Source organism: Saccostrea echinata, unplaced genomic scaffold (genome assembly GCF_033153115.1).
Source record: "Saccostrea echinata isolate AGI-Se365-2 ecotype Australia unplaced genomic scaffold, CSIRO_AGI_Sech_v1 ptg000054l, whole genome shotgun sequence".
Lineage (NCBI taxonomy): Eukaryota > Metazoa > Mollusca > Bivalvia > Ostreida > Ostreidae > Saccostrea > Saccostrea echinata.
In genome coordinates this window covers 54,861,016-54,885,887 of record NW_026889803.1, presented here as the reverse complement: position 1 = coordinate 54,885,887, position 24,872 = coordinate 54,861,016, and the positions used below count along the sequence as shown (strand labels likewise).

Below are 24,872 nucleotides of genomic sequence, written 5' to 3'. Positions count from 1 at the left end.
CTAACTGTTGATTTAGGTAAGGTAGTAATATTTTTGAATGAGAAGAGATAGGACTTTCATATTTCACAAGCACATTACCTGTGACAAGTCCTTTCCAAATATACTATGGTTTTTAACCCCATGACCTTGAAGTTTGACCTACTTTTCAAAAATTTGAACACAACTTTAAATTGGTCATAACTTTTGAAAGAGAAAAGATAGGGTTTTCATATTACACATGTATATTATCTGTGACAAGACCTTTCTAAATATACTTTGATTTTTGATCCCGTGACCTTGAAGTTTGACCTACTTTACAAAAATGATATCTTTCCTTATAACTTTTGATTGAGAAGAGATAGGGCTTTCATATTAGACATGTGCATTACCTGTGACAAAATGTTTCCGAGCATTCTATGATTTTGAATCCTTGACCTTCATGTTTGACCTAATTCTTTGGTGATTACTTTTAAATGACATATAATAGGGCGTTCATATTTGACACAAATAATGGCACCCCATTCACTGAGACACCGAAAGCGGGGGACCACAATTCTTTGAATTTGCTTGTTTGTCATTAGTTCGTGTCGTTTTAGAAATTGTTCGTACGTATAGAGCATGCTCTTGCGTACCGAATCAACTGGGACTAAACTCCATATGCAGGTGATAATGGTATACTGCTACATAAATAAGGAAAGTTGACGTTAAAAAGGTTGAAGTCATCACGATTATCATAAAGTTTCTTTGTTAGGTTACCATTGCTGTAACGTCTTTTTCTAGTAAAATATCCAATATGAAACAGATGTGTCAGACTCTTGTGGTATCTTATTTCGAGTTCAAAGGTATATTTCAAATCAACGTAGAAATAAAAATGAGTATTGTTAATTGATAAAACGTCATCGAAATATCTAAATGTTGAATTGAACGCCACAGCAAGAGACTTCTTTTCATGTAAAAGTTTTTGAATAAATTCTGCTTCATAAAAATACAAAAATAGGTTTGCTTATAACGGGGCGCAATTAACCCCATGGGAATTCCGACAGATTGTTGGAAGACTTAATCTCCAAATCCTACATAAATGTTGTCAATCAGAAACTCAAGAATCTTTTCAATTTCACAATTCTACTTGTGATTTCTTGTAAAATTCGCATTTCTATTAACTATTTTGCATGACATACTATTATAATGAGGAGAGGGACCCAGTAAGTTGTTAGAATTTTTTCCAATCCTTTTGATTTATTCAATAAAGTTTGTTCAAAACAAAAAAAAAACAAAAACTTTGAAATCTTTATCTTAGTGTTTCATGCATATTATTAACATGGATTACTTTTGTAAATGTTTCTTTCAAATTGCCCAGAACACGAGACCTTTGTGCTAAAAGGTTAATCATAGGAAGTTATGGGCTAATGAAAAGATTTCGTAATCATAAATTACATTTTTTTTCGGGCTTTTTATAAGCAGTTAGAATAAAGTAAGAATAAAGTAGAAATTGGTCCCGTGGTTCTGGAGAAGTCAAAAATGTGAAAAGTGTACAGACGACAGATGGATATCGGACACTTTTCGATAAGAAAAGCTCATTTGATGCTTTGGCTCAGGTCAGCTAAAACCTGACAAAAAGGTATGAAACTGCGATTGCTTCAGCAATACCTGACTGATACATGCAATGTATGCATTCTTGCAAAATAATAATTAATAAAATTATTATGTAAGTAATAAATTAAGATAAATTAAATACATACTGGGGTCCCACCAATAGAATTTGACCACTGTAGTCAGTTAGACAAAATTCAAAGAACCAAAGTTTATTAACAAAACCATGTAACACATTTCAACAAGGTATCATTATATGTTATTAAACAGAAAACTTAAAAGCCATATATGTACAGCATCCCCACAGAGTGCTTACATGTACATCAATAATCTTGACTTTTCAATTTGACTTTCAATCAATTGACTCATAACAAACATAAACAATTAAACTTACATTAACAATTTTCCACCTCTGAAGTCAACACAAAAGAACTTGACATTACAATATATCGATGACCTTTTATCAATTAACAGTATTTATTTTCATTCCTATGCTTATTCAATATATACCCCACTGGACTTGAAATTAGAAACAGGGAGTCTTCCACGTCTGTTTCACATATGGAAATAATACTAGAGAAAGACATTGATGGCAATGTAACAACTAAACTTTATAATAAACACGATGACTTGACATGCCATTACTTCTCTTATACAGTCTAATATTATCACCAACATGTGGAGCTGATTGGATATGCAAGAGCATGTTCTACTTATGAACAATTTCTAAAACAAGGCTGGCTATTGACAAATAAGTTGTTGATACAAGAATATCAACAATCTCATTTCTTGTCAACATTTTGCAAATGCTAGTTTGATACAACCTTGTTTGCAAATACAATCCGTCATTAGGTCAGATGTTGACTGAGTCTTTCATACAAATTGTTAGGCCATTATTTTCACATTGAATTGTCAAGGAATTTTTCCATTTACTCGATCGAGACAAAGGTTACACAGAGGATGCGACCAGTTGACAGTGGATGCTTTCTCTTCAATGGCACATGATCCCACCTCAGTTTTTAGAGGTCTGTGTTGAATTTTCTGACAATTTGTCTTTTCATTTCATTCTAATAAAGGTCGATACTTTTGACCTTTAATCTGAAAATTTAAAGACAAAAAAAAAACTTGTACATAGACCTTTCATTTACCTTTACCTTTTGACCTAGACCTTTGGTAGAATAATCAGAAGAAAACATTACATTCAATCTTACACCTATGCAGTCAACTTAAAAGTCATTTGGTTACAAAGTACTGAAGTTTTCACCTTACACAAGATATATATGATGTGCACAATGATTACTTAGGGACATCTACATCTGTAGTGGGGCTTCATATTCTGAAATCATATGATTCTAGAAAACATCAAAAAAGAAAAAAAATTTCTAAAATTATGAAAAAATCCCATAATTTAAAACACATCCAAAATAATAATTATAAAAAAAGAATGAACATTTGATAGAAATTACAGAAAAAACTAAACTGTGATAAAATATGAGATTCAAATGTAATATAATACCCTTTGGGCATTATAGAATTTGATCATGTGACCAACTTCATGTCATATCCTGATGAAACTCTAAAGAATATATTTTATTTCTTAAAAACAGGCCTGTATGCCACAGCAGGAAAAACTTAAATGTTTGGTATTACTGGTATTATAGTTGGTAAGTATTAGACAGATATGGCAGCTTCAGGTATAAAAAGTTTTTTAAAAAATACACAATTCAAAAATAAGTAGCAGTTTAAGTCTTACAAATTAATTGAATAAAAAATCTTAATAGTTCTTAATAAGGTCTTTTCGCAGTAAAGTAAAATGAGTTTGCCCAAAATCATATTTCCTGATATTTAGTCAATAGCCTTTTTTAAAATATCTTTTAATGCCCATAGGCTTTTTTAATCCATTAAAATGGAATCTCTGGATTTTTGATCAAACATCTTTAAACATACATAACTGCCTGCACTGAGGAAGATAATAAAATTTTTGAAGTCACACTAGATTCTGGGCATTTACAATGTAGGGCTGGTAAGCTTCTTTAAAGCCCCAATTCTCTCTGTACAATCTAGTGAGAAATACATCAAAATATGTATTTAATGTCTGGTAATAACCAAAGCATGCTAAAAGAATCTCATACCGGCTTTACTAATATGAGACACTATCATCAAGCAACAAAATGTGCAACATAACAAACATATGCATGGCTATACTTATCTCTAGAGTATTGAGGGAAAATTCACTGAGATTCAACATTATAAAGTGGTATATGACAACTTTCTAAAGATATAAAAATATTTAACTATCAAACATAAAATAAATATCTCATGGCTTAAAAAATAAATTCACTGAGCATAATCTCAGGTTAAAGAGACAAAAATGAAGAGACCAAATGCACCACAAAAATAAATCTGTTACATGCATATTCAAATGTACCTCCTAATGGTACAAATACCAAATTATTACTATGCATGGAATGATGGAACATGGATATATAAATATACTTCATTATGCATAGAAACATTCTTCTTCTGAGCACAGAGTTCCATACTATACACGGTTTATGGTACAGGTTGTCTTCATGAATCTTCATTGAGAATGAATCAATGCTTTTCAAGTTAAAACTCCATACAAACTATGGAGTATGAAGCATTAATAAAGAAATCACTGGTTAAAGTACCAATTCATTACAGCCCAAAATCCAGAATTAATGTTGTGTTTATTTCAGGATTCCTCGTCACTATAATTTTAAGCTGTTGCCTTGGTTGGATTGTATCGTATTTCACCATCTTTAATCCTTCGTCTTAATTCCTGCCAGAGTAACCTCTTCTCCTTCTTGACCTTCTTTAGAACCCCTCTGTTCTCCATGGCCCTCCTAGACAGGTAAGGCAAAACTTCCTCTACTGGCCCATAAGGGACATACTTGTATACCGAGTATTCAGCCTGGCCTGTAATAAAAAAAAAAAATTGATGAATACAATAACTAAGAAAAAATTATCCTAAAATAATTTTTCAAGCATACTAAATCATGGAATTTGACTTCTGATATGAAAACAGAGTGTTGTTGATCATTACACTACAGTGATTTATCATACAAAGGCAGGGAAAATTTGAGTACCTAGTGGGAAGCTGATGTGATCACACATGCCCAACAGTTGACCAAAACAGATCAATCTATCATGTGGTCCAATACTATTCTCCTTCATTCTGTTCAATAAAAAGACTTTAAAAATCCCATAAAAATTTGGATTATAAAATTTTAACTTTTCACTGACTGCATTAAACTTTCATCTTCAAGATAGATATATAATAACTGAAACTTCTCTTTCTTGATCTTAAAATTGCTATATCCTTACTGTCACTGTAATGTTCACCTCATTATGACTAAAGTTATGATGCTTAATTCTCTATTGCCACTTTTAAGGTTACCTCATTATGACTACAGATATGGTGCTTACTTCTCTACTGTCACTTTGGCAGTTTCCTCATTATGACTGACTAGCCACCTCATCATGACTACAGTTATATTATTTACTTCTCTATTGTCACTTTGGTGGTTTCTTCATTATGACTAGCCACCTCATTATGACTACAGATAAATTGCTTAGTTCTTTACTGTCACTTTGAAAGTTTCCTCAATATGACAAATCACCTCATTATGACTACAGTTATAGTGCTTACTTTTCTACTGTCACTTTGACAGTCTTTACTTTATTACTAGCCACCTCATTATGACTGACTAGTCACCTCATTATGACTAGTCACCTCATTATGACTAGCCACTTTATTATGACTGACTAGTCACCTCATTAGGACTAGCCACCTCATTAGGACTGACTAGTCACCTCATTAGGACTGACTAGCCACCTCATTATGACTACAATTATAGTGCTTACTTCTCTACTGTCACCTCGATACTCTCTTCATGATTATGATTACAGTTATAGTGCTTACTTCTCTACTGTCACTCTGACACTCTCTTCACGATTATGATTACAGTTATAGTGCTTACTTCTCTACTGTCACTTTGACAGTCTCTTCATTATGACTAGCCACCATGACAGCTATCTTCCCTCGTGGTCTCTGGTTGATCTGGTTCATGATTTCTTCCACTACTCTATGGTAGCTGTGTGAGGTAGCATTATATGTTGGCTGGATAGGGTCCTGGTAGCCAATGGTTGCTGCCCGTTCTCTCTCCTGATGAAAAATACACAAACATAAGCTTACAAGTCATTTAATGTTACCATGTTTTGCATGACACTGAAGAAAATAAGTATTTAAGACATAGGAAAAACATAGGTAATCAATGAAGCATTGGAAGCAAGTGTGGTAGTGTCCATCCCTATATATATATATCATCCATGCAAGTTTGGTCCAGGAAGTGCTTATAGTTACTTTGGGATAGATCTGCTCCAAAAACTTTAATCTGGTCATTCATCTGGAATATCTAGGTCAGATCCAGCATGCAAAGCAAGGTTGGTTGGTCTACATCCCTAGATGTATCCTCCATGCAAGTTTGGTCCAGGTAGGCTTATAGTTAAGTACCTGCTCCAAACACTCCAACCTGGTCACTCATCTGGAAAATCTATGTCAGATCCAGCATCCGAATCAAGTGTGGTAGTGTCCATCTCTAGATGCATCATCCATGCAAGTTTGGTCCAGGAAGGGCTTATAGTTACTTGGGAATGGACTTGCTCCTAAAACTTTAACTGGGACGCCTATGCTAACACCAACCCCGATGCCAGGGGTATAGCATAAGCTCATCTTGACTTTGTTGAGGTGAGCTAATTATATCTATGGTTTCAGTCACTGTGGAATTATTTTACTTGAGCCAATTTTTATGGGTTTCATTTATACTTTATTGACAGGTTTGTAATTTCTTACAGGCAAACATCTTGTCACCTTTGTGTATATTTCAATATTTATTGAGGTTGTAAATATGTGGATAAGAGATATCCAGGAAATCCACAAAATTTTAACCCATGATGATTCCCTAGTATTGCATTTAAAATTGAATTTAAAAACATTGAAACAAGTGAAACAAACAATGCTCATTGTCAGTAGCCATATATGTACTTTAAATTTAAACTATCAAAAATTTTAGTATAAAAGAAAATAATCTGCATAAAAATACCTATTTAACCAACAGAAAAATCCAATGTAATTATTGAAGAAAAAAATTCAATATCATAACTATTAATCACTAACTGAAGGAAATATAATTTTACACTCTACATCATTTCATCTAACTGGTGACCAATGATATAAAAGTTTTGAAATACATGTGTATCAAAGTAAAATCATTACAAGTTCTTCACCTACCTGTTCCATATAAGCCCCTCGTACAATTTTTGCTCCAAAAAAGAAATCTTCACGATTTGATAAATCCAAGTCCAGCTTCACAGAGGTAAATGCAGACTGAAATATCAAATACTTATCAATAGTCACAAAATATCAAATACCCCGGTATTTTAAATTATATTTCTAAATCTACAATCCAATAAAATAAGAGAGGTCCTTTCCTAATAATAAATTGGTACCTTTAGATAACACTGATACGTGTTGAATATAACAGCCTTCTCCTTGTTGAATTTCCTCATCATTTCAATTGTTAACCTACTGATAGCGGGCTGAAAGTAGGTCTGCTCAGCATCCACCATCACCCGCACATTCTTCTTTATAGCATACTGGCACAAAATAAATTACAGAATTCTTATTACTTTCTGTTTTGCTTATGCCTTAATTTCTTCTTACTTTAACAAGACTAAAATTTCCTAGGGAACACATCATTTGCAAAAGCAACAGTCAGAATTCCTTTCTTTAGAAAATGTTTTTTCTTTCTTTCATGTACAATTGAAAAAGGTCAAATTTATTAATAACTCTAACCTGAAAGTAAAAGGCAGGTGAAATACCATGGTGAGGATCTTATATCAATTAATCAATACACTATACATGTATATCAAATATCTATGTATTGTTTTTTTAATGGTATAGAAAGAAAGCACTCGTCCCCCTCCCCCCAAAAATCCTAATACAACCACAAAAACCTAATACAACCACAAATTCAGTCATAGGTTGATCTTTTTAAAATAGATCAAAGGCCAATAATCCAAATATTCTTTTCAAACACCTGTAAAAATGCTAATTCAAAATCCATTGTCTTAGCAATTCAAGCAAACTCATTCAGGGAATTTAAGTCTCCCAGACAGAATAAGTGTGTGATGCCCTAACAAGATTGTGACCTTGAAATTTGACCTCCAAGAAAATAAAGGTCGTGTACTCATTATGGACAGTATTGAAATGAGTCTGAAAACAAATGAGGGAAGATGGAGAGAGATAAACAGACCCAAAATTAGTATTCCTATCATTAGCTAAAGCAGGGGACTAAAACTTATGGTTAAGGCAGGTGTCAAAAAATTTCTGTGAAAAGCTTTGCAGAAGTACAAAGCCAAGAACTACTCAGTTATTTAGCCTAATATATGTATCTCAGTCTTCTGTTTAGGAGAGTATCTAAAGATGACAAAGCGTAATTTCTGAAAAGAAAGAAGCTACACTGTCTTCCTTTATCCATCTTCTACTTAAGGATTAGAAGTCATTAAATTATTAAGAATCTGAGGCATTGCACCATATAAAATTACACAGATTATGATAGATGTAAAGACACTCACTGAAACAGATAATATACCATTGATCATACACAGATATACGCCAGTATTATATTACACTGGAATCATTTTAATTTGTGGGGGTCAATGTTCATGGGCAAGCAAAATTTTACTTGTTTGTGAAGACATAATTTTGTGGGTTACTCCATTATATCGTACTTTCTATGAATCAATATTTTACAAAATAAACATTTGTGCTGATGTAAATTTGTGGAAAAGGGTGACCCACGAAATCCACAAATATTAGTCCTCCACAGTAAACATGTATAAGTGCCTAACACTATAATCCCTCAAACATTACCATCACAAGTTCATGTATTACTTTTGAATATTTTTATTGCCCTATGCTGCAATTAAACAGAGTCAATAATTGATTCCTTTTTTTCATATCAAATACTCAGTTCTACTTAGACTGTATCGTATTTTCCATTACCTCTGCTATTTCATTCAGTCGTAACAACATCTGATTCAACTGTTCCTCTTCCTCTTTCTGGAGTGAAGCAACCAAAGGTTCTATCTCACCAGTCTAAAATAATCACCGATTACTCGAAATATTATTTTATTTTCAATACTTGATTTTCTGCTTGATAAGCTAAATACAGCATTACACATACTGTGTCTCGTGTTTAAAACTCTACTTATTTCTGATGAATTATTATATACATGTAATACAAAAACATTTTTAAAATTTTACATCTCACTTTAAATGATTCAACGGCATCTGAATGACAATTATTTACAAAATAACAGCAATTGTCAATGAAGGATTCTTTTAATAAACAAACCTTGACATTTGGGACAACCATGTACTTTCCCATCTGTGTATTTATATCCAGTAAATTATCCCAGTCTAGCAGGTCCACTTCTCTGTAAAGAGATCAACATCTGTACAAGGTCAAACAGACATACATACAGACAATATTTTATCTACCATCAGTAATGCCATGCACAATACAGTACTTTGTTTGTACAATACACATTATATTGTTTGTTTAAACTTATCCTTAATGAGTTTGTCAAGATAAACTTTCATTATTATTGTTTATATAATGCAATGCCTACAAATAAACTACAGTTTTCATGGAAGATGTGTCATCTGTGACTAATCCATGTAAGATCAGAAATTATGTAAATGACATTCAACTGGTCAAGGTACAAAAATGTAATAAGGATAATACAATATTTTACGTACTTTCACCCACTTAAAGAAATGTATACAGATATAAATATAAACAGTAAAATGTCTTCCTTCATTTCTTAATACATTGAGTAATGGTTGCAACCATTACAGAAAAATTCACATAACCATGCACTTACATGGCAAACATATTTTTTCTGCAATATCTTGTCTGCTAATGTCTGTATTTAAATAACAATCATAGAAACCATGTAATTGTTTTATTATATACCTTCACACCAAGAAAATATGTAAATCTGTAGATTAAATTAACCCCAATCTAGTTACTCTGTTTTTCTTATGATTTGTCTAGTCACACAAGTGTTGGATATATTGGGATCAGTGGATGCAGATTCATTCTGATACATTTAATTACAGCACATTTTTTGTATGTGTGTGTTGTCCAAAAACACAAGAGTATATATATTTTGAATCTAAACTAATCATTAAAAATTCATGTAATGTTTTCAATTTACTGAAATAGATTTTTTTATGATGTTTCACATTGATCTGACTTGAAATAAGAAAGTTCTGAGCTTTTCTGTGAAAGCGTCTCCTCACAGACAGACAGATGAATAGACAGACACAAGACAAAGTGACCCCTATATGTCTGCCATGCTAAGCAGGTGACAAAAAAAAAAAAAAATGAAAGTCGAAATCATGTTCTAAAAAAGTAATTATTGACAGTTTTTAAAAATCTCTGAAAATGAAATACACTTTATGAAACACGTACAATGACTTCATCATTGTTGTTAAGTGCTAAGTTAAGTGTTAAGTAACATTAATGTTAAGTGCTGCAATTACATTATTGGAAGTAAATTTGTTTGAATATCTAAAGATAACACATTCTTCTGATTTGTGTATCATGTCTACAGAATTGTGAAAATGAAATATAATCATAAGAGTATATAAATGTTCTGTGCATCATCTATTCATCACTTTTATTAAATTCTTATAAAATACCACAGACTGAAGTAGACAGTGAAATTAAAAAAGAAATCAATTGCTTAACCACTTATAAAAATTCCTGACTAACACTGAAAACTTCGAAACAGTAATTCACATACTACTTGCAGTTACAGTTGGAACCATGTCTCCTTGACCTACCCATCACCGGTGATATCCAGAAGTGCAAACCATCTTTTCCCATCATCTCGTGTCACCTGTACACCAATGTCCTCCAGTGTCATTTTGAAGTCGTCTTCAGAAAATTTGGTTTTGTCTCGAGCAAATTTCTCAAAGAAGTTTCTCCATGATGTTATCACCTCAGAAAGTTGTAACTGCAATACAAGCCAAGTATAAGAATCCCATAATTTATAGTTAATGAGATATTAGATGATGGCATAATGTAGAGCTATGTATGTCTCAATCATAAATATAAATACTCATATATTATTTTGATTCCTATGTAAATCTAAGCAAAAGTTTTATCAAACATTCAGGCAAGTAAAGGTTTTCCAGAACTTTGATTTTTAATGGAATAATACAATTTACCTTGACTTTCATTAAAACTTTAATAGTACATGTATATTCATTGTATGTTTATATTTATATACAACTAACTAGAAACTGTGGTCTGCCTAAAGCTGTCATTTTAATAGCAATGAATCCTGTCCCATCTGTTACAGCACCTACAAAACAGAAAACAGAAATCAGAAAAAATACCAAAAAAATACAAGGTTTCTTTTTTCTTTCATTCTTTCTTATTTTGGGGGAATGGGGGGGGGGGGGGGCTAACATGTGCTGTACTTAAGAGCTCTCTATACACTGAACACTGAAGAGATCTGATTTTGTGTTATTTTTATGCAGATAGAGTAATCTGCCCTTTGATCAAGAATAAAATTAGTTGAAGTGTACGGTTTATTACTTAATTTGTGATCAAGTATTCATAACATTTTATAAGGCTAAGATGAATAAATTGAACACTTCATTTGCAGATATTTTTTCCACTTAGGCAAACAACAGTTATTTCTGTTCATCAGTACTTCATTGTCTTTGGACATTTTTCCTGGGGGGTAAAAGCAAGGTATGCTGTGTTGAAAATGTAATAGATAAGCTCAATATTTAAACCTTTACACACTATAATTTTCTCAATGTCCAAATTTCTTTACCTCTAGTGTATAGAGGGTCCTTAAATTGAAAATGAATTACTTTTCTATACATAGTGATTTTGGTATAAGCACATACCTGCCACAGCATCAATACATTCTTTGAATGTCTTCAAGTTCTCATCACATTTGGCCTCATCTTCATAGAAATATGTTCTAGCACTAACCACCCCCTCTCGTCTGTCTCCAAACTCCTCATGGGCCACAAACCGCTGGACATCAGGAGCTGTGGTATGGAACAATGACTTATATAACTCATGCTGAATATATATGTACATGTAAGTTACAGCTTATCTCAGTTCAAGATACTTGTTGGCCTCTTCTTTTGATTTTCTTACAATTATCATACTGCATTAAAATTTCTCAAATGACTCATTTATTTTTAGGTTATACTGGCACATTATAACATCCATTTATCATATTTTAATTCTATCCTGACTATAATATTTTAAAAATACATTGTATATGCCTTCTTGCTTCCATAGTTATACAATCACAGTATATTTACTTTAACAATGATTTCAACAATGTGGAATATTCAGTAAGGTTTGCTAGCTACTTTAGATGTCCCTATGTAGTGGCAAAGATAATTTAGCCAATAATGCTGTGCACTTCAAAATATTAAACCTGAAAACAACTAGGACTACAGACTGAAGATTCATTAAAAATTGGGTCTCCATAAGCAGCATGTATTGGGAATATATATAAAACACATCAAAGAAAACTTAAAAACACAAGATGAATATGTCTCAAACTGAAATTCAACATGTTTGGGATGTCAGTACTATGTATCACCTATTTATCAGGTTTCCTACTGTTACTGGTCATTCTGTAGCAGAATATGTTTCTCTATAAATGTCTGATAAACAAAATCGATTTTCTAAACAGAGTTCCTTTTCAACTTTGAAACATTTAACAGATAACTAATTAAGAAGAAAATAAACTTGCTTTAGTACTTATTTAAACACTGTACAAATGTATTACAATCAAATATATCTAATCCAATTTAATATATTTACATTTGCAAATGTTTTCTTTTATATAACACTATTAAAAGCAATGTGTATCTATATCTGTATAAACACGGGTTCCTCGCGTCATAATCATTCTCAGTGACGTCATAAAGGGTCAACGCGCAATCAATAGATCAAACTTGTGCCGATGAGTTTGAAAAAAAATATAACATTTCACATGTTAAAGGTTATAATCAGGCTAATATATAATATGAATATACAAATGTAAATATAAGTAATAAGGTATCATTTTAAAACATCTATCGGGATATAAATACGGGTTGGTACGAGATCAAATTTATCATAAAGCCATCAGGCTTTATGGAATTTGATCTCGTGACCAACCCATATTTCTATCCCAATAGATGTTTAAAAATGATACCTTATTTCTTAAGAGGCGCTCCTTCTCCATTGGAGGGATTTCCAAAAGAAACGTTGTTTTAACAGAGACTCTTGACAGTATTGTTCCCTTATATTGAGAGAGATTTTTTTGGAGAAAAATCAACATTTAAACGAAGATACTTTCTTAAGTTCATATCTACCTCACTAATTAAAAGCTTTCTAATTTTATGTTAAAAAGAATGTTCTCCAAACGCAGGGTTTGACACTAAGGCACATCCGACCGACCCAGTCTAGTAAATGAGTGGTCCAGTCGTGTAAAATGTTCGTGAACTAGACCGACGGGTCGCATGTATGAAATAAATGATAACCCTTACTTCGGTCTTTTAAATAAATATTCTAAAAAGTTTTTTTTTATTATTTATTTTTAATTCTTATTTGTCTGATAGTAAACATCATCCATCGCTCTGTAAAAGAAGTTGTGAACTAGCTTCATTCAGTATTTAAAATTAGTATGAAGTTTGAATAATATATTCTTTAATTCATAATGTATTTTTATTTACGGTTATTATTTTTATACTAAGTTCATTGATTGTTCCTTAATAAAGGCTTATAATATTTGTATGTCACGCTTAACCCGACTTAATGGCTAGCAACCTATGGAAGAGTCTGTCAAAATATATCTTAACAGGTGCGAGAGACGGAATCTTTATTGAAATATGGTTTCGAAACTTTTTTCATTATAATTAGAAGTTTATAAAAAGTCAGTTTTTAGGTTTGGTCAGGGCTAGTGACTTTTTGGTCAGGGCTAGTAAAAATTATTAGAAGTAGCCCAACTGGTCTAGTACTCATAAAAGTAAATGTCAAACCCTGAAATGGGATCTTTGAGTTCATTTTATGAAACTGAAGACTACACTAGACTCAGGTATAGAACAAATGCCACTGGTGACAGATCTAGAAGTAAATTGTGATTATTTGTAAGGAGATGCATTACTGGGTAGTCAGAATTTTATAATACAGAGACTGTGATTAGATATCTAGGAGGGTTAATAATGTATATACTTTGTGTCTATACCCAGTAGATATATATAATTATTAAATGTGCTGTAGCTATACTTTATTTCTCAGTATTTCATGGGAATTACTAGTAATTCTTGGTAATTACCAGTAATTCCTGGTAATTACCAGTAATTCACAGTAATTTTTAATATTATGGAATGTAAGTATTTCCTTTTTTTACAACCCTGAGTTTGCAAACTACTATATGCTGACATTTCTAATGGGTGATTTTATGTTTAAAAAGAACTTTTGGTGTGACTACTTGTGTCAAAATGATTTTGACTATTTCTGTGAATTTAAATATAAAACTTAATATTAATTAAAGCACGCTTTCATTTGAGGATCCATGATTATCATTAATAAAGGAATGAAACTGTTACATGTTTATTTGCCAAATTATAAACTATAAATCTGTGATGATGTATGATATTTTTTCAGTGAGTTAACTCATTAAACACTGGTTCTGATTTCTTAAAAGTGGTAAAAACAATATAAAGAAAAAGGGATTATTAGAGAACAGCAACCACATTATTTCACTTACGACTCACTCTTTTCCCTTGCTTAAACGCTGGAAGATAAAACTTCAAGCATGCGGAAATCTATTTTTTCTTTGACATAATGTTCAAATATTAATTATGATACCTCTTACAATGAAATTGTGTTTTTATTAAAGAAAGAAAAAGCACATGTAGCCACAAAAACCCAGGAATTGCTTAAAACTCCAATCATAAATAAGAAATGTTTGAGAGACATATATTACCCAAGAGAGGTAATATTAGAAAGGGAACAGCTTTAAATGTAGAAGGTTCTGTTAAGATAGTGAAAACAATTTGTCATCTACTAGTCAGGAGAAAACCTAATACTAAGTTTGATCTCCAATCAGACCTTAATATCATTAGGGATAATTTACTTCTTAGAGGGTACCAATGTACCAAAGTTAATGCCTATAAAGCAGTTGGTTCTCAAGATACTGAACTGACAGTATCTTCCTATGTCTAAGTATCTATGTTGTTTGACCCTTGACTTTGACTTTGTGACCTCATAAGTAATAGGTGTTATCTACTCTTTAAGGAAAACCAGTGTACCATGCTTGATGTCTGACAAGCAAAGGATCTCATGTTATTGGGTGGTCAATATATTTGTATGTCAAGTTTGATCCGACCTTGATGTTATGACCTCATAATCAATAGGGAACAATGTACAAATTTTTATGTCTGTCAATTAAAGGGTTCTCAAGACATTGAATAGACAAAACCTTCACATGTCAAAGAGTAGTTTGATCTTGATCTGTGACCTCAAAATCAATAGGGGACATCTACTCTTCAGGGGGCACCAGTGTATTAAGTTTGCAGTCTGTCAAGCAAAGGTTTCTGAAGATATTGAGTTCTAAATTTATTCCTATATCCAGCTTGACCCTCGACCATAAAATCATTAAGGGTCATTTACTCCTTAAGGGCAACCAATGTGCCAAGTTTGATATCTGTCAAGCAAATTGTTCTGATATCAAACTGACATGATCCTTCAGTAATAATTTGACCTTTGACCATTGACCTATCACCTAAAAATCAATTAAGGACCATCTATTCTTCTGAAGTTACCAATGTACCATGTTTGATGTCTGTCAAGCAAAGGGTTCTCAAGATACTGAGAAGACAAATTTGGTGTACTGACACACAGCTGCAAAGCAATATGCCCTCTTTTTCAAGTGGGGGGGGGGGGGGGGGGGGGGGGCGCATAAAAATGGTGTAAATTATTTCCATATATGAAAGATATTATATGTGTAGTTTGAATAAATATGAATGTACAAATCTATTTTTAGAAGAGACCTTTATGTGAAATATGATTTATTAACAACAATCAAAATCCCCTTAACATGTGTACCATCTTACCACTCTGTGTTCCTTGTCCATCTTTGATTAGGATTTTCACTAAGTGGTCATAAAAATATATTTAATGCAATAAACTCTTCATAAGAATTTAAACAGGATGTTATAATTATCATTATATACATGTGTAAAACAGCAAATAAAAGATTTTGTCCTAGAGGTTTACAAAAATATTTACTTTAAAAAATCTGGAGTTAGGTTTATGTATGCCTGACTTCTCTGGCAATCTTATGTAATTCTCTTACCAGTAGTCAAAGTGTAAAAACAGAGTTTTTAATAATTCCTTTAAATAAAAATTCTGAGGAAATTTTTTTTTTCTCAATACATGTATACTAGCACGTACTGTACATAAAACATAGTGCATTGGCCTGAATACACCATTTTAAAGGATGCAAGACAGTTTTCACCATTGAACTATATAGTAGCATCTATTACAGATTTAGATATTGATTTAAATCCTTTCCCTTTACTTACACGTGTCTGTATTTAATTTCTGTGCATCAAGAGGATCTGTATCAGGGGGAGTACAGCTCCTAAGAAAAATATTCACAATTGTAATCAGAATTTAAAAACATATACAGAAAAAACTGCTCCTATACAAAAATATTTAAGGAATATTTTTTAGTTTTGTGTGAGTTATTGGTGTGTAAATCACACAGACTTGTCACGTAGGCATATATCTATGTCTGTGTGATTTACACACCAATAATTCACACTAAACTTAAAAACATTCCTTATATTTACATTTTACAAGTTTAAAAGCACAAATAATATACTCAATATTTGAATTTCTTGCTGCCCTATATCATTACATTTTTATTAACGTCTCTGTGGCCTCATTGTGACGTCACTTTTGCTCGAGTTTCACCGTGTATATTTCTACACATGAGTATACACAAAAATGACTTTCAAATCAATTTCACAGTTGGCTTAGTAGAAAGACACAGCAAATGTAAATATTAACAATTGTACTCACAATTTATTTATAAACATATAAATAATGACAATTGTACTCAGAATTCAAGTCAATAAAATACTAACTGTACTCAGAATTCAAGTCATTTAACAAGGAAAAAATAGATTTGTTTGTGAAACACCAAATGTCCCCACATGGCAGCTCTTGGCCAAGGTTAATTTTTTTTAAAAGTAGGTCAAAGTCCATAGTCAAGCTAAAGAAGCTAAGGAAAGGTCTTGTCACAAGTAATACACCTGTGAAATATAAAAATGCCTAGCACCAACTATTCAAAAGTTATGCCAAGGTTGATGTTTTACAAATTTGGTCAAACTCCAATGTCAAGGTCATGAGGTCAAAAATGTTGGTACCCATAGAAAGATCTTGTCACAAGAAATATGTGAAATATGAAAGCCTAGTTTAGTTATGACTAAGGTTAAAGTTTTACAAAAGTAGTTTTTCAAACTCCAAGGTCAAGATCATGAGGTCAAAAATGTTGGTATCCAAAGAAAGGTTGTGTCAAAATGAATATACATATAAAATATGAGAGCCCTGGCAACAACTGTTCAAAAGTTATGGCCAAGATTAAATTTTTTGCCATCAGTGTTTTCAATAAGATCTTCAATAGAAGGAAATATATTTGGAACAGCAGGAAACCAATCTCAGCGAGGGGTCTGAGGGCCACCTCAGGCCCCCAGTGGGTCAAGGGCAGAGCCCTGGTAGGGGGTCCAGGGGGGCATGCCCCCCGGCCGAAAATGAAAATTGGCATTTTTGACTCATTTTTCTTTCCTCTAAGGCCGATAAATTTTTCACATTTCTGTCACTATCAATTACCAAATTTTACCTAATAAAGCCATTTAGAAAACAATTTGTACCCTTTCACTGATTTGTTATATGGACTTTTGACGGACTGATTTTTTCACCCTGAAAACTAGGTGTCTGTAAAAACATTAAGACAACTTAAGTATGAAATTCTAGCACAGACAATTGTTTGTGCTAGAATTTCATACTGAAAATGCTACATAATTAGCCCCTTTCACATCAACTGGTCAGGAAAATTATTCAAAATTAAGGAAATAATTTATTTAAAAATTTAAGAACTTTTTAACACGTAGTGACGTACAATACCCCCAAAAATTGAAATATTCTGCAATCTCAGACTAAAATATCATAAACCTTTCAATTTATTTACTATTTTGTACAGATTGTCAGAACAAAATAATTAAGAAAATGGATACAAATACAAACTACTAGTACATAAAAACCTTCTTAAATGTGAAATGTTATACTGTTCCTGTATTTCATGAGAGCTAACACAAATAAATGAGAATACAAATTTACATTTTCAATTTGAGGAAATTCTGTAAGACTTTTATTTGTAGGGTCTTAAAATTATATCGGTCTAGATATAAATAGTTTCTGTTGTGATAAACTTGACCTAGCTTGTGGAGTGACAGTGAATGTTAAACAAGCGGCCCATGGGCCACATCGCTCACCTGAGCACATTGGCTAGGCAAAAGCACAAATCAGTTCAGTTAGGCAAAAGCACAAATCAGTTCAGTATTGAAAAGATTAGGGGGGGGGGGGGGGAGGGGCTTGAATTTTAAACTACCTGATGATGCTTTCATGTCAATATAACAAATGACTTTGTTGTACTTGAGAAGATTTTAAAAAAAATTTCCCATATATTCCTTTGTAAAAATTTGATCCCCCATTGTGGCTCCTCCCTATCCCAGGCGTCATCATTTGAACAAACTTGAATCTACACTACCTGAGGATGCCTCCATATCAATATGACTAAACATAGCTTTTGTAGCTTTTGTGTTCTTGAGAAGAAATATTTTTTCTATATGTTTTTATGTAAAACTTTCCATCCCCCATTGGGCCCCACCCTACCCCTGGGGGTCATCATTTGAACAAAATTGAATCTACCTGAGGATGCTTCCATATCAAAATGACTAATCATGGTTTGCAGTTCTTCAGAAGAAGATATTTTCCTTTATATTTCTATGTCAAACTTTGATCCTCCATTGTGGCCCCGCCCTACCCCTGGGGGTCATGATTTGAAAAAACTTGAATCTACACTACCTGAGGATGCTTCCATATAAATATGACTCATCATGGCTTTGCTGTTCTTGAGAAGAAGATTTTTAAAGATTTTTCCTCTATATTTCTATGTAAAACTTCGATCCTCCATAGCAGCCCCGCCCTACCCCCGGGGGTCATGATTTGAACAAACTTGAATCTACACTACCTGAGGATGCTTCCATATAAATATGACTCATCATGGCTTTGCTGTTCTTCAGAAAAAGATTTTTAAAGATTTTTCCTCTATATTTCTATGTAAAACTTCATTCCTCCATAGCAGCTCCGCCCTACCCCCGGGGGTCATGATTTGAACAAACTTGAATCTACACTACCTGAGGATGCTTCCATATAAATATGACTCCTCATGGCTTTGCTGTTCTTGAGAAGAAGATTTTTAAGGATTTTTCCTATATATTTCTATGTAAAACTTTGATCCTCCATTGTGGCCCCGCCCTACCCCCGGGGGTCATGGTTTGAACAAACTTGAATCTACACTACCTGAGGATGCTTCCACATAAATATGACTCATCTTGGCTTTGCTGTTCTTGAGAAGAAGATTTTTAAAGATTTTTCCTATATATTTCTATGTAAAACTTTGATCCTCCATTGCAGCCCCGCCCTACCCCCGGGGGTCATGGTTTGAACAAACTTGAATCTACACTACCTGAGGATGCTTCCATATAAATATGACTCACCATGGCTTTGCTGTTCTTGAGAAGAAGATTTTTAAAGATTTTTCCTCTATATTTCTATGTAAAACTTCGATCCTCCATAGCAGCCCCGCCCTACCCCCGGGGGTCATGATTTGAACAAATTTGAATCTACACTACCTCAGGATGCTTCCATACAAATATGACTCATCATGGCTCTGCTGTTCTTGAGAAGAAGATTTTTAAAGATTTCTTCTTTATTTTTCTATGTAAAACTTTGATCCTCCATTGTGGCCCCGCCCTACCCCCGGGGGTCATAATTTGAACAAACTTGAATCTACACTTCCTGAGGATGCTTCCACATGAGTTTCATCTTTCCTGGCCTTATGGTTCTTGAGAAGAAGATTTTTTAATGATGCCATTATTTTTAACTAAATCCTATTAATTATCTCCCCTTGAAAGAGGGCGTTGGCCTTCATTTGAACAAACTTGAATCCCCTTTACCCAAGGATACTTTGTGGCAAGTTTGGTTGAATTGGCCCAGTGGTTCTTGAGAAGAAGTGGAAAATGTGAAAAGTTTTCAGACAGACAGACAGACGGACAGACAGACATACGGACGCCGGACAAAATGTGATCAGAAAAGCTCACTTGAGCTTTCAGCTCAGGTGAGCTAAAAAACATTTATTTTCCAGTTCCGACATTTTAGGCCGTAGATACCTGACGCTTGCGTCAATGAAGCCGCAATTTCTCAATAATCTAGATCATATCGTGTATAGCTAAAGTTAAATCGTGAACGTTGAGTTGTAAATTTTATATGAGGTTGGAATTATTCATAAAAAATTTATTCTTTAAACTTTACTCTTGCAAGTCTTGTTCAGGAGTTGTAGTACGTGTTGGATCTAATCAAACTTCCATGAAAAAGAGCGCACTCAAGGAAGTTACTCTATATCATGTAGATAGTCGTGATAAAATCTATGGATTTCGCATACCAACCCTGGCAAAATCCCAATTACGAAAATCTCAAAGCCTGCAAAATTTCTCGTACAGGCGGTTAATTTTGCCGGTAGCCGGCTCTTATTGAAAACACTGGGCCATAATTCAGAAAACAAAAAACAAATATATGGACACACCAAAAACAATATGCCCCTGAATCTTCAATTAAGGGGGCATAAAATGAACCTGTAAGTCTCAAGGATCAACATTTTGAATTACACAGAAGTCATATGCATACATGTGATAAGTCAAAGACCACAAAACTGTACAGGAGCCATAAAAAAACTGGAATTTGGGTGAAAAAACTGTACACTGCCTTTCAAAAAACGGTACAAAAAACGGTATAAAATATCGCTTAAATTCTTCTGAAATTTCATCGTTATCATTGCAATAAACATCGTATATTTTATACCTACGAAGATCTGGGTCAGATTCACGTATATTAAGTCATGTATATCAACTTTAGAAGTTTGCTTAATTTTTTTCAATCAAGTTACGAAACAGTAACAGTTATAATTAAGTACCCCTTTAAAAATAAAGCTACCTAAAGGGGTATTTGATACGGATTTATAGCAAGATAATTATCCCAATTGGCAGTTCACACCTTCGCACGCGATGAGCTTGTGTACACTACACAATTATCAGAAGGTCAAGTGTCAAACACAGGTGACATTTTCCAGTGTCTCGCGAGCGAGAATGAGAGGGAGGAAAATGGCAGCATTTAGTGAGAAATTCAAAATACTGTACAAATTTTCATATTCTGTGAATTTTGGTGTCCCGCCGGTACACGATGAATGGGCTCGAAAAACTGTACATTTTGCGTACCGCCGGTACATATCACATGTATGCATATGATATCTGATGTTTATAAAAGACACAGTTTCCAAATGTATGAACCAGTGAGGACCAGCTTTTACTGATTTCCTTATTCTTTTATCTTAACTCATACACCTAGCACAACGAATCTGTATTCTAAAAAAAATCACAAGAATAAGGCATATGGATCAATTAGGATTGCATATTTGTGACCTGAGCTTAATAGTTGGCAAACTTTTGGCAAATTCAAAATTTAAACAAGGTGAGTTACACGTAAGAAGTAGAACAGACAAAAGCAGACACAAGGCTGAAAAGCTCACTTCATCTCAGCTTCCTTTGCCTCTTTGGATGAAATATCCTCCTCTACACTGTAGTCCAGTATGGATTTAACTCCGTATTTACGGTTGTTGTTGACTAATGGACGAATGGCAACTTGATCCTCTCCAGCCACGAACTGACCATAAAATGAGGCCTTCATAATCTTGCAAAATAGTTTCTTTCCCAGCAGTCGTCTGCTCCATTTTAACACCTTTAAGAAACAAATTAAAGATTTAAGTGTTGTATGGTACAGAAACTAATAGGTGAAGAACCATCAATCAGCAAAATTATTGAAGCATTGCTAGACCAATTTAACCAAGATATTCAGCAGAGCAATGCAATGAAAATATACATGAATGACTGTATAAATGTTTATGTAAATATGAATTCATTGGAATGCTGGGTAAGATTAAAAACAATCTTACTAAACTAGATTAAATCCCGATGAAATTCATAACTTTGATTTTATGTACACATATGACCTTTAAAATTGGACGCATGCCCGAATACTTTTTTGTCACATATTACATAAACACTGTTTTCAAGTTTAGAGGGTTATCAAAACAACAGCATTGCAGGTTAGACAGGTTCTGCTTCTAAAATAACACATCACATCACCAACTAGATAAATCAGTGTATAGATGCAATTCCGTCTTAAATTAATACTTCCTAAATTGCGTAATCAACTAATATACACACTGCAGATTGAATAACAACTCACAGTTTTGTTATGGTTTACAAGAAAGGGTACAGAACACATGTTAAACACAAATAATGCCCGGGCAATCTCTGCTGTTGATTTGCTTCTGTAAGCCTCTCTAGCGTTGTTAAATGACAAGTCAAGAGCAGGGAAACGGTTGTTCCCTGAGCTGTCATGTTTCACAGTAATGTCGTCTCTGGCGACCACAGATTCCTGATTTAGACTCTGGGAAGAGGTAAATTTTGTTCTTCCGATCTGACTGAAGAAACCTTGTACATACTTTCCCTCTAAAATCCGTACATGGGGCAAAAAATTTCGACTGAATGTAGAACGTAGCACTGCCTCCATGCTGTAGGATGTAAACAACAGGGACGCAACTCTGTGTGGAAACCTAAGCTTTTTAACCAATCAGAGCCATTCTTGCCCCCCCCCCCCCTCCAATCACTCATTATTTATTTTTTTAATAAGTCGAACCAGGGACCTATATACTATATAGTATACAGGTCCCTGGTCGAACCTTCTAAAATTAAAAATTTAAAAAAATCGTAATAACAAGATATAAAGTCGTAATAAAGAAATAAAGAGTCTGAGGTATATTTATATACAGAAACAGCCCATGAGACCATGGTCTCATCTAAGTCAAAACGAGGCTTTTTCTCTCCGGAATGGGTTCTCTCCTCTATTTTCCCCTTTTCACATCCGGTTACAGATTATGAAAATTTTCACATGTATCAAGCTTTAAATTTAGATCTCAAATTTAGACACTAGTTCTGCCTTCAGGGCCATTGAGCATTGAAGGTTTTAAAGCTTTGTAAGAATATTTTATAATAGAAAAGGCAGGTAAGATAGAAATCGACTAAAAAAAATATAACCATATCAGGGACCTAATATGTTGACGGTGCGACCGTTGGGGCGAGCGCATTGTTCACTTCATTTTAAGATCCGCCTCTTCAAACCACACGAGACATTTGGAACGTCTAGACTGTGACCTCACATGACGTCGTATGTTAGCTGCATTTCCATAAACAAAGTTTAAAAAGTGCAAATATTTTAACAAAGAATATTTAATCTACTATCTGCATGCAATAGCCATTAAATTAAGGTGATTTTATTTTTTGTGAAATTTTAGTTGTGTCACCGCGTGAACGAAGTTAGCAGCGAGAACAAGAAGCGATGCATTGTGGGTCAGAATTACTGCGGAAAAAAATTCTATTGAATGAATGTGCAGTAGTCCGAATTTTCTCTTCGCCCAGGCGTTGTCGTTAGAGCTCGCAGTGACGAGCGGCGCTTTGCGCCGCTCACTGCGCTCGCTATAATGGCTATATACCAATGTTAAGTATCATATAGGTCCCTAACCATATTGAAATAAAAAAATGTCCAGTATACAAAGGAGGAAAATATGACAACACACTTTGACACCTATGAACATACTGTACAAACACACATGATCTCATGTTTACAACTTTTTATTTAATAAGAGAGCAATGACATATGAAAGTTACAAACACACATGATCTCATGTTTACAGCACTGTACCATGAGACCATTGATATAATATGTCCAACGGTGAAACTGTTAGAGCGAGCGCAGTTCATTGTTGTACAACTCTACACACCTTCTCAAATGTCGTTTTATATTTTGCTTATTACACTAATTAGTAAGCACCTTTGGCGTGCGTTTACTGCGTATCGTACATGAAAGATTAAAACCAATATTAAAATGTATTCTCTAATGTATGCAGATTCTCCATGCATCGGAATCAAGATTCCTAACTTCTTGGATTTTTCTGACAAAGTCGGAAATACTCGAGTTGTTGAAGTGACGAAAATATGACGTCACATTCAAAGTCATGTTTACTGAGGATGCAAACGATAGTTTTGTGGGCAATTATGGCATGGAAATTGCATTAAATTGTTGTATGTAATTTTTTTCAAGTAAGTTGTTGCTATGCTTAAGCTACCATGTTGCTATGCAGTGCAAAGAATTATGGGCAGTTTGGAATTTTTTCACGAGGCCTGATAAAAATGTCTTTGAAAAATGTGAATTTCCTCCGTTCGTACACGTTGTCTATGGTGCTAGTGAGCATGCAGTGCTTCGCATCGCCTAGCAACCCTCACTTTAACACTCACAAACACACATGGTCTCATGTTTACTACACTGTAGCATGAGACCATTGACATATAACGATCAAAAACACACATGGTCTCATGTTTACTACACTGTAGCATGAGACCATTGACATATAACACTCACAAACACACATTGTCTCACGTTTACTACACTGTAGGATGAGTCCATTGACATATAATAATCACAAACACACATGGTCTCATGTTTACTAAACTGTAGCATGAGACCATTGACATATAACACTCACAAACACACATGGTCTCATGTTTACTACACTGTAGCATGAGACCATTGACATATTACACTCACAAACACACATGGTCTCATGTTTACTAAACTGTAGCATGAGACCATTGATATATAACACTCACAAACACACATGGTCTCATGTTTACTATACACTGTAGCATGAGACCA

The 24,872-nt window shown here is 33.7% G+C and overlaps 1 protein-coding gene across 1 annotated transcript; it reads right to left on the bottom strand.

The window, feature by feature from the left end:
- Positions 1 to 1,765: 1,765 nt before the first annotated feature.
- Positions 1,766 to 22,687, bottom strand: LOC133204552 (proline dehydrogenase 1, mitochondrial-like). The gene is made up of 13 exons (XM_061340300.1): positions 22,347 to 22,687; positions 21,628 to 21,836; positions 16,283 to 16,341; positions 11,591 to 11,737; positions 10,967 to 11,034; positions 10,511 to 10,683; positions 9,012 to 9,093; positions 8,660 to 8,752; positions 7,102 to 7,248; positions 6,884 to 6,979; positions 5,574 to 5,758; positions 4,680 to 4,768; positions 1,766 to 4,509 (listed from the first exon to the last, which is right to left on the bottom strand). Exons 1-13 carry the CDS (start codon positions 22,671 to 22,673, stop codon positions 4,310 to 4,312), a joined length of 1,875 nt encoding a protein of 624 aa, XP_061196284.1. The 5' UTR covers positions 22,674 to 22,687; the 3' UTR covers positions 1,766 to 4,309.
- Positions 22,688 to 24,872: the final 2,185 nt, after the last annotated feature.

What these genes read in the sequence shown, in the direction of transcription:
- LOC133204552 (XM_061340300.1), bottom strand. Translation starts at nt 22,673, where the DNA reads ATGGAGGCAGTGCTACGTTCTACATTCAGTCGAAATTTTTTGCCCCAT. An exon ending in GACTGAATGAAATAGCAGAG is followed by an intron (nt 7,249 to 8,659) that starts GTAATGGAAAAT and finishes ATTTTGTGCCAG; the next exon opens with TATGCTATAAAGAAGAATGT. An exon ending in GTCAAAGTGACAGTAGAGAA is followed by an intron (nt 4,769 to 5,573) that starts GTAAGCACTATA and finishes TTTATTGAACAG; the next exon opens with AATGAAGGAGAATAGTATTG.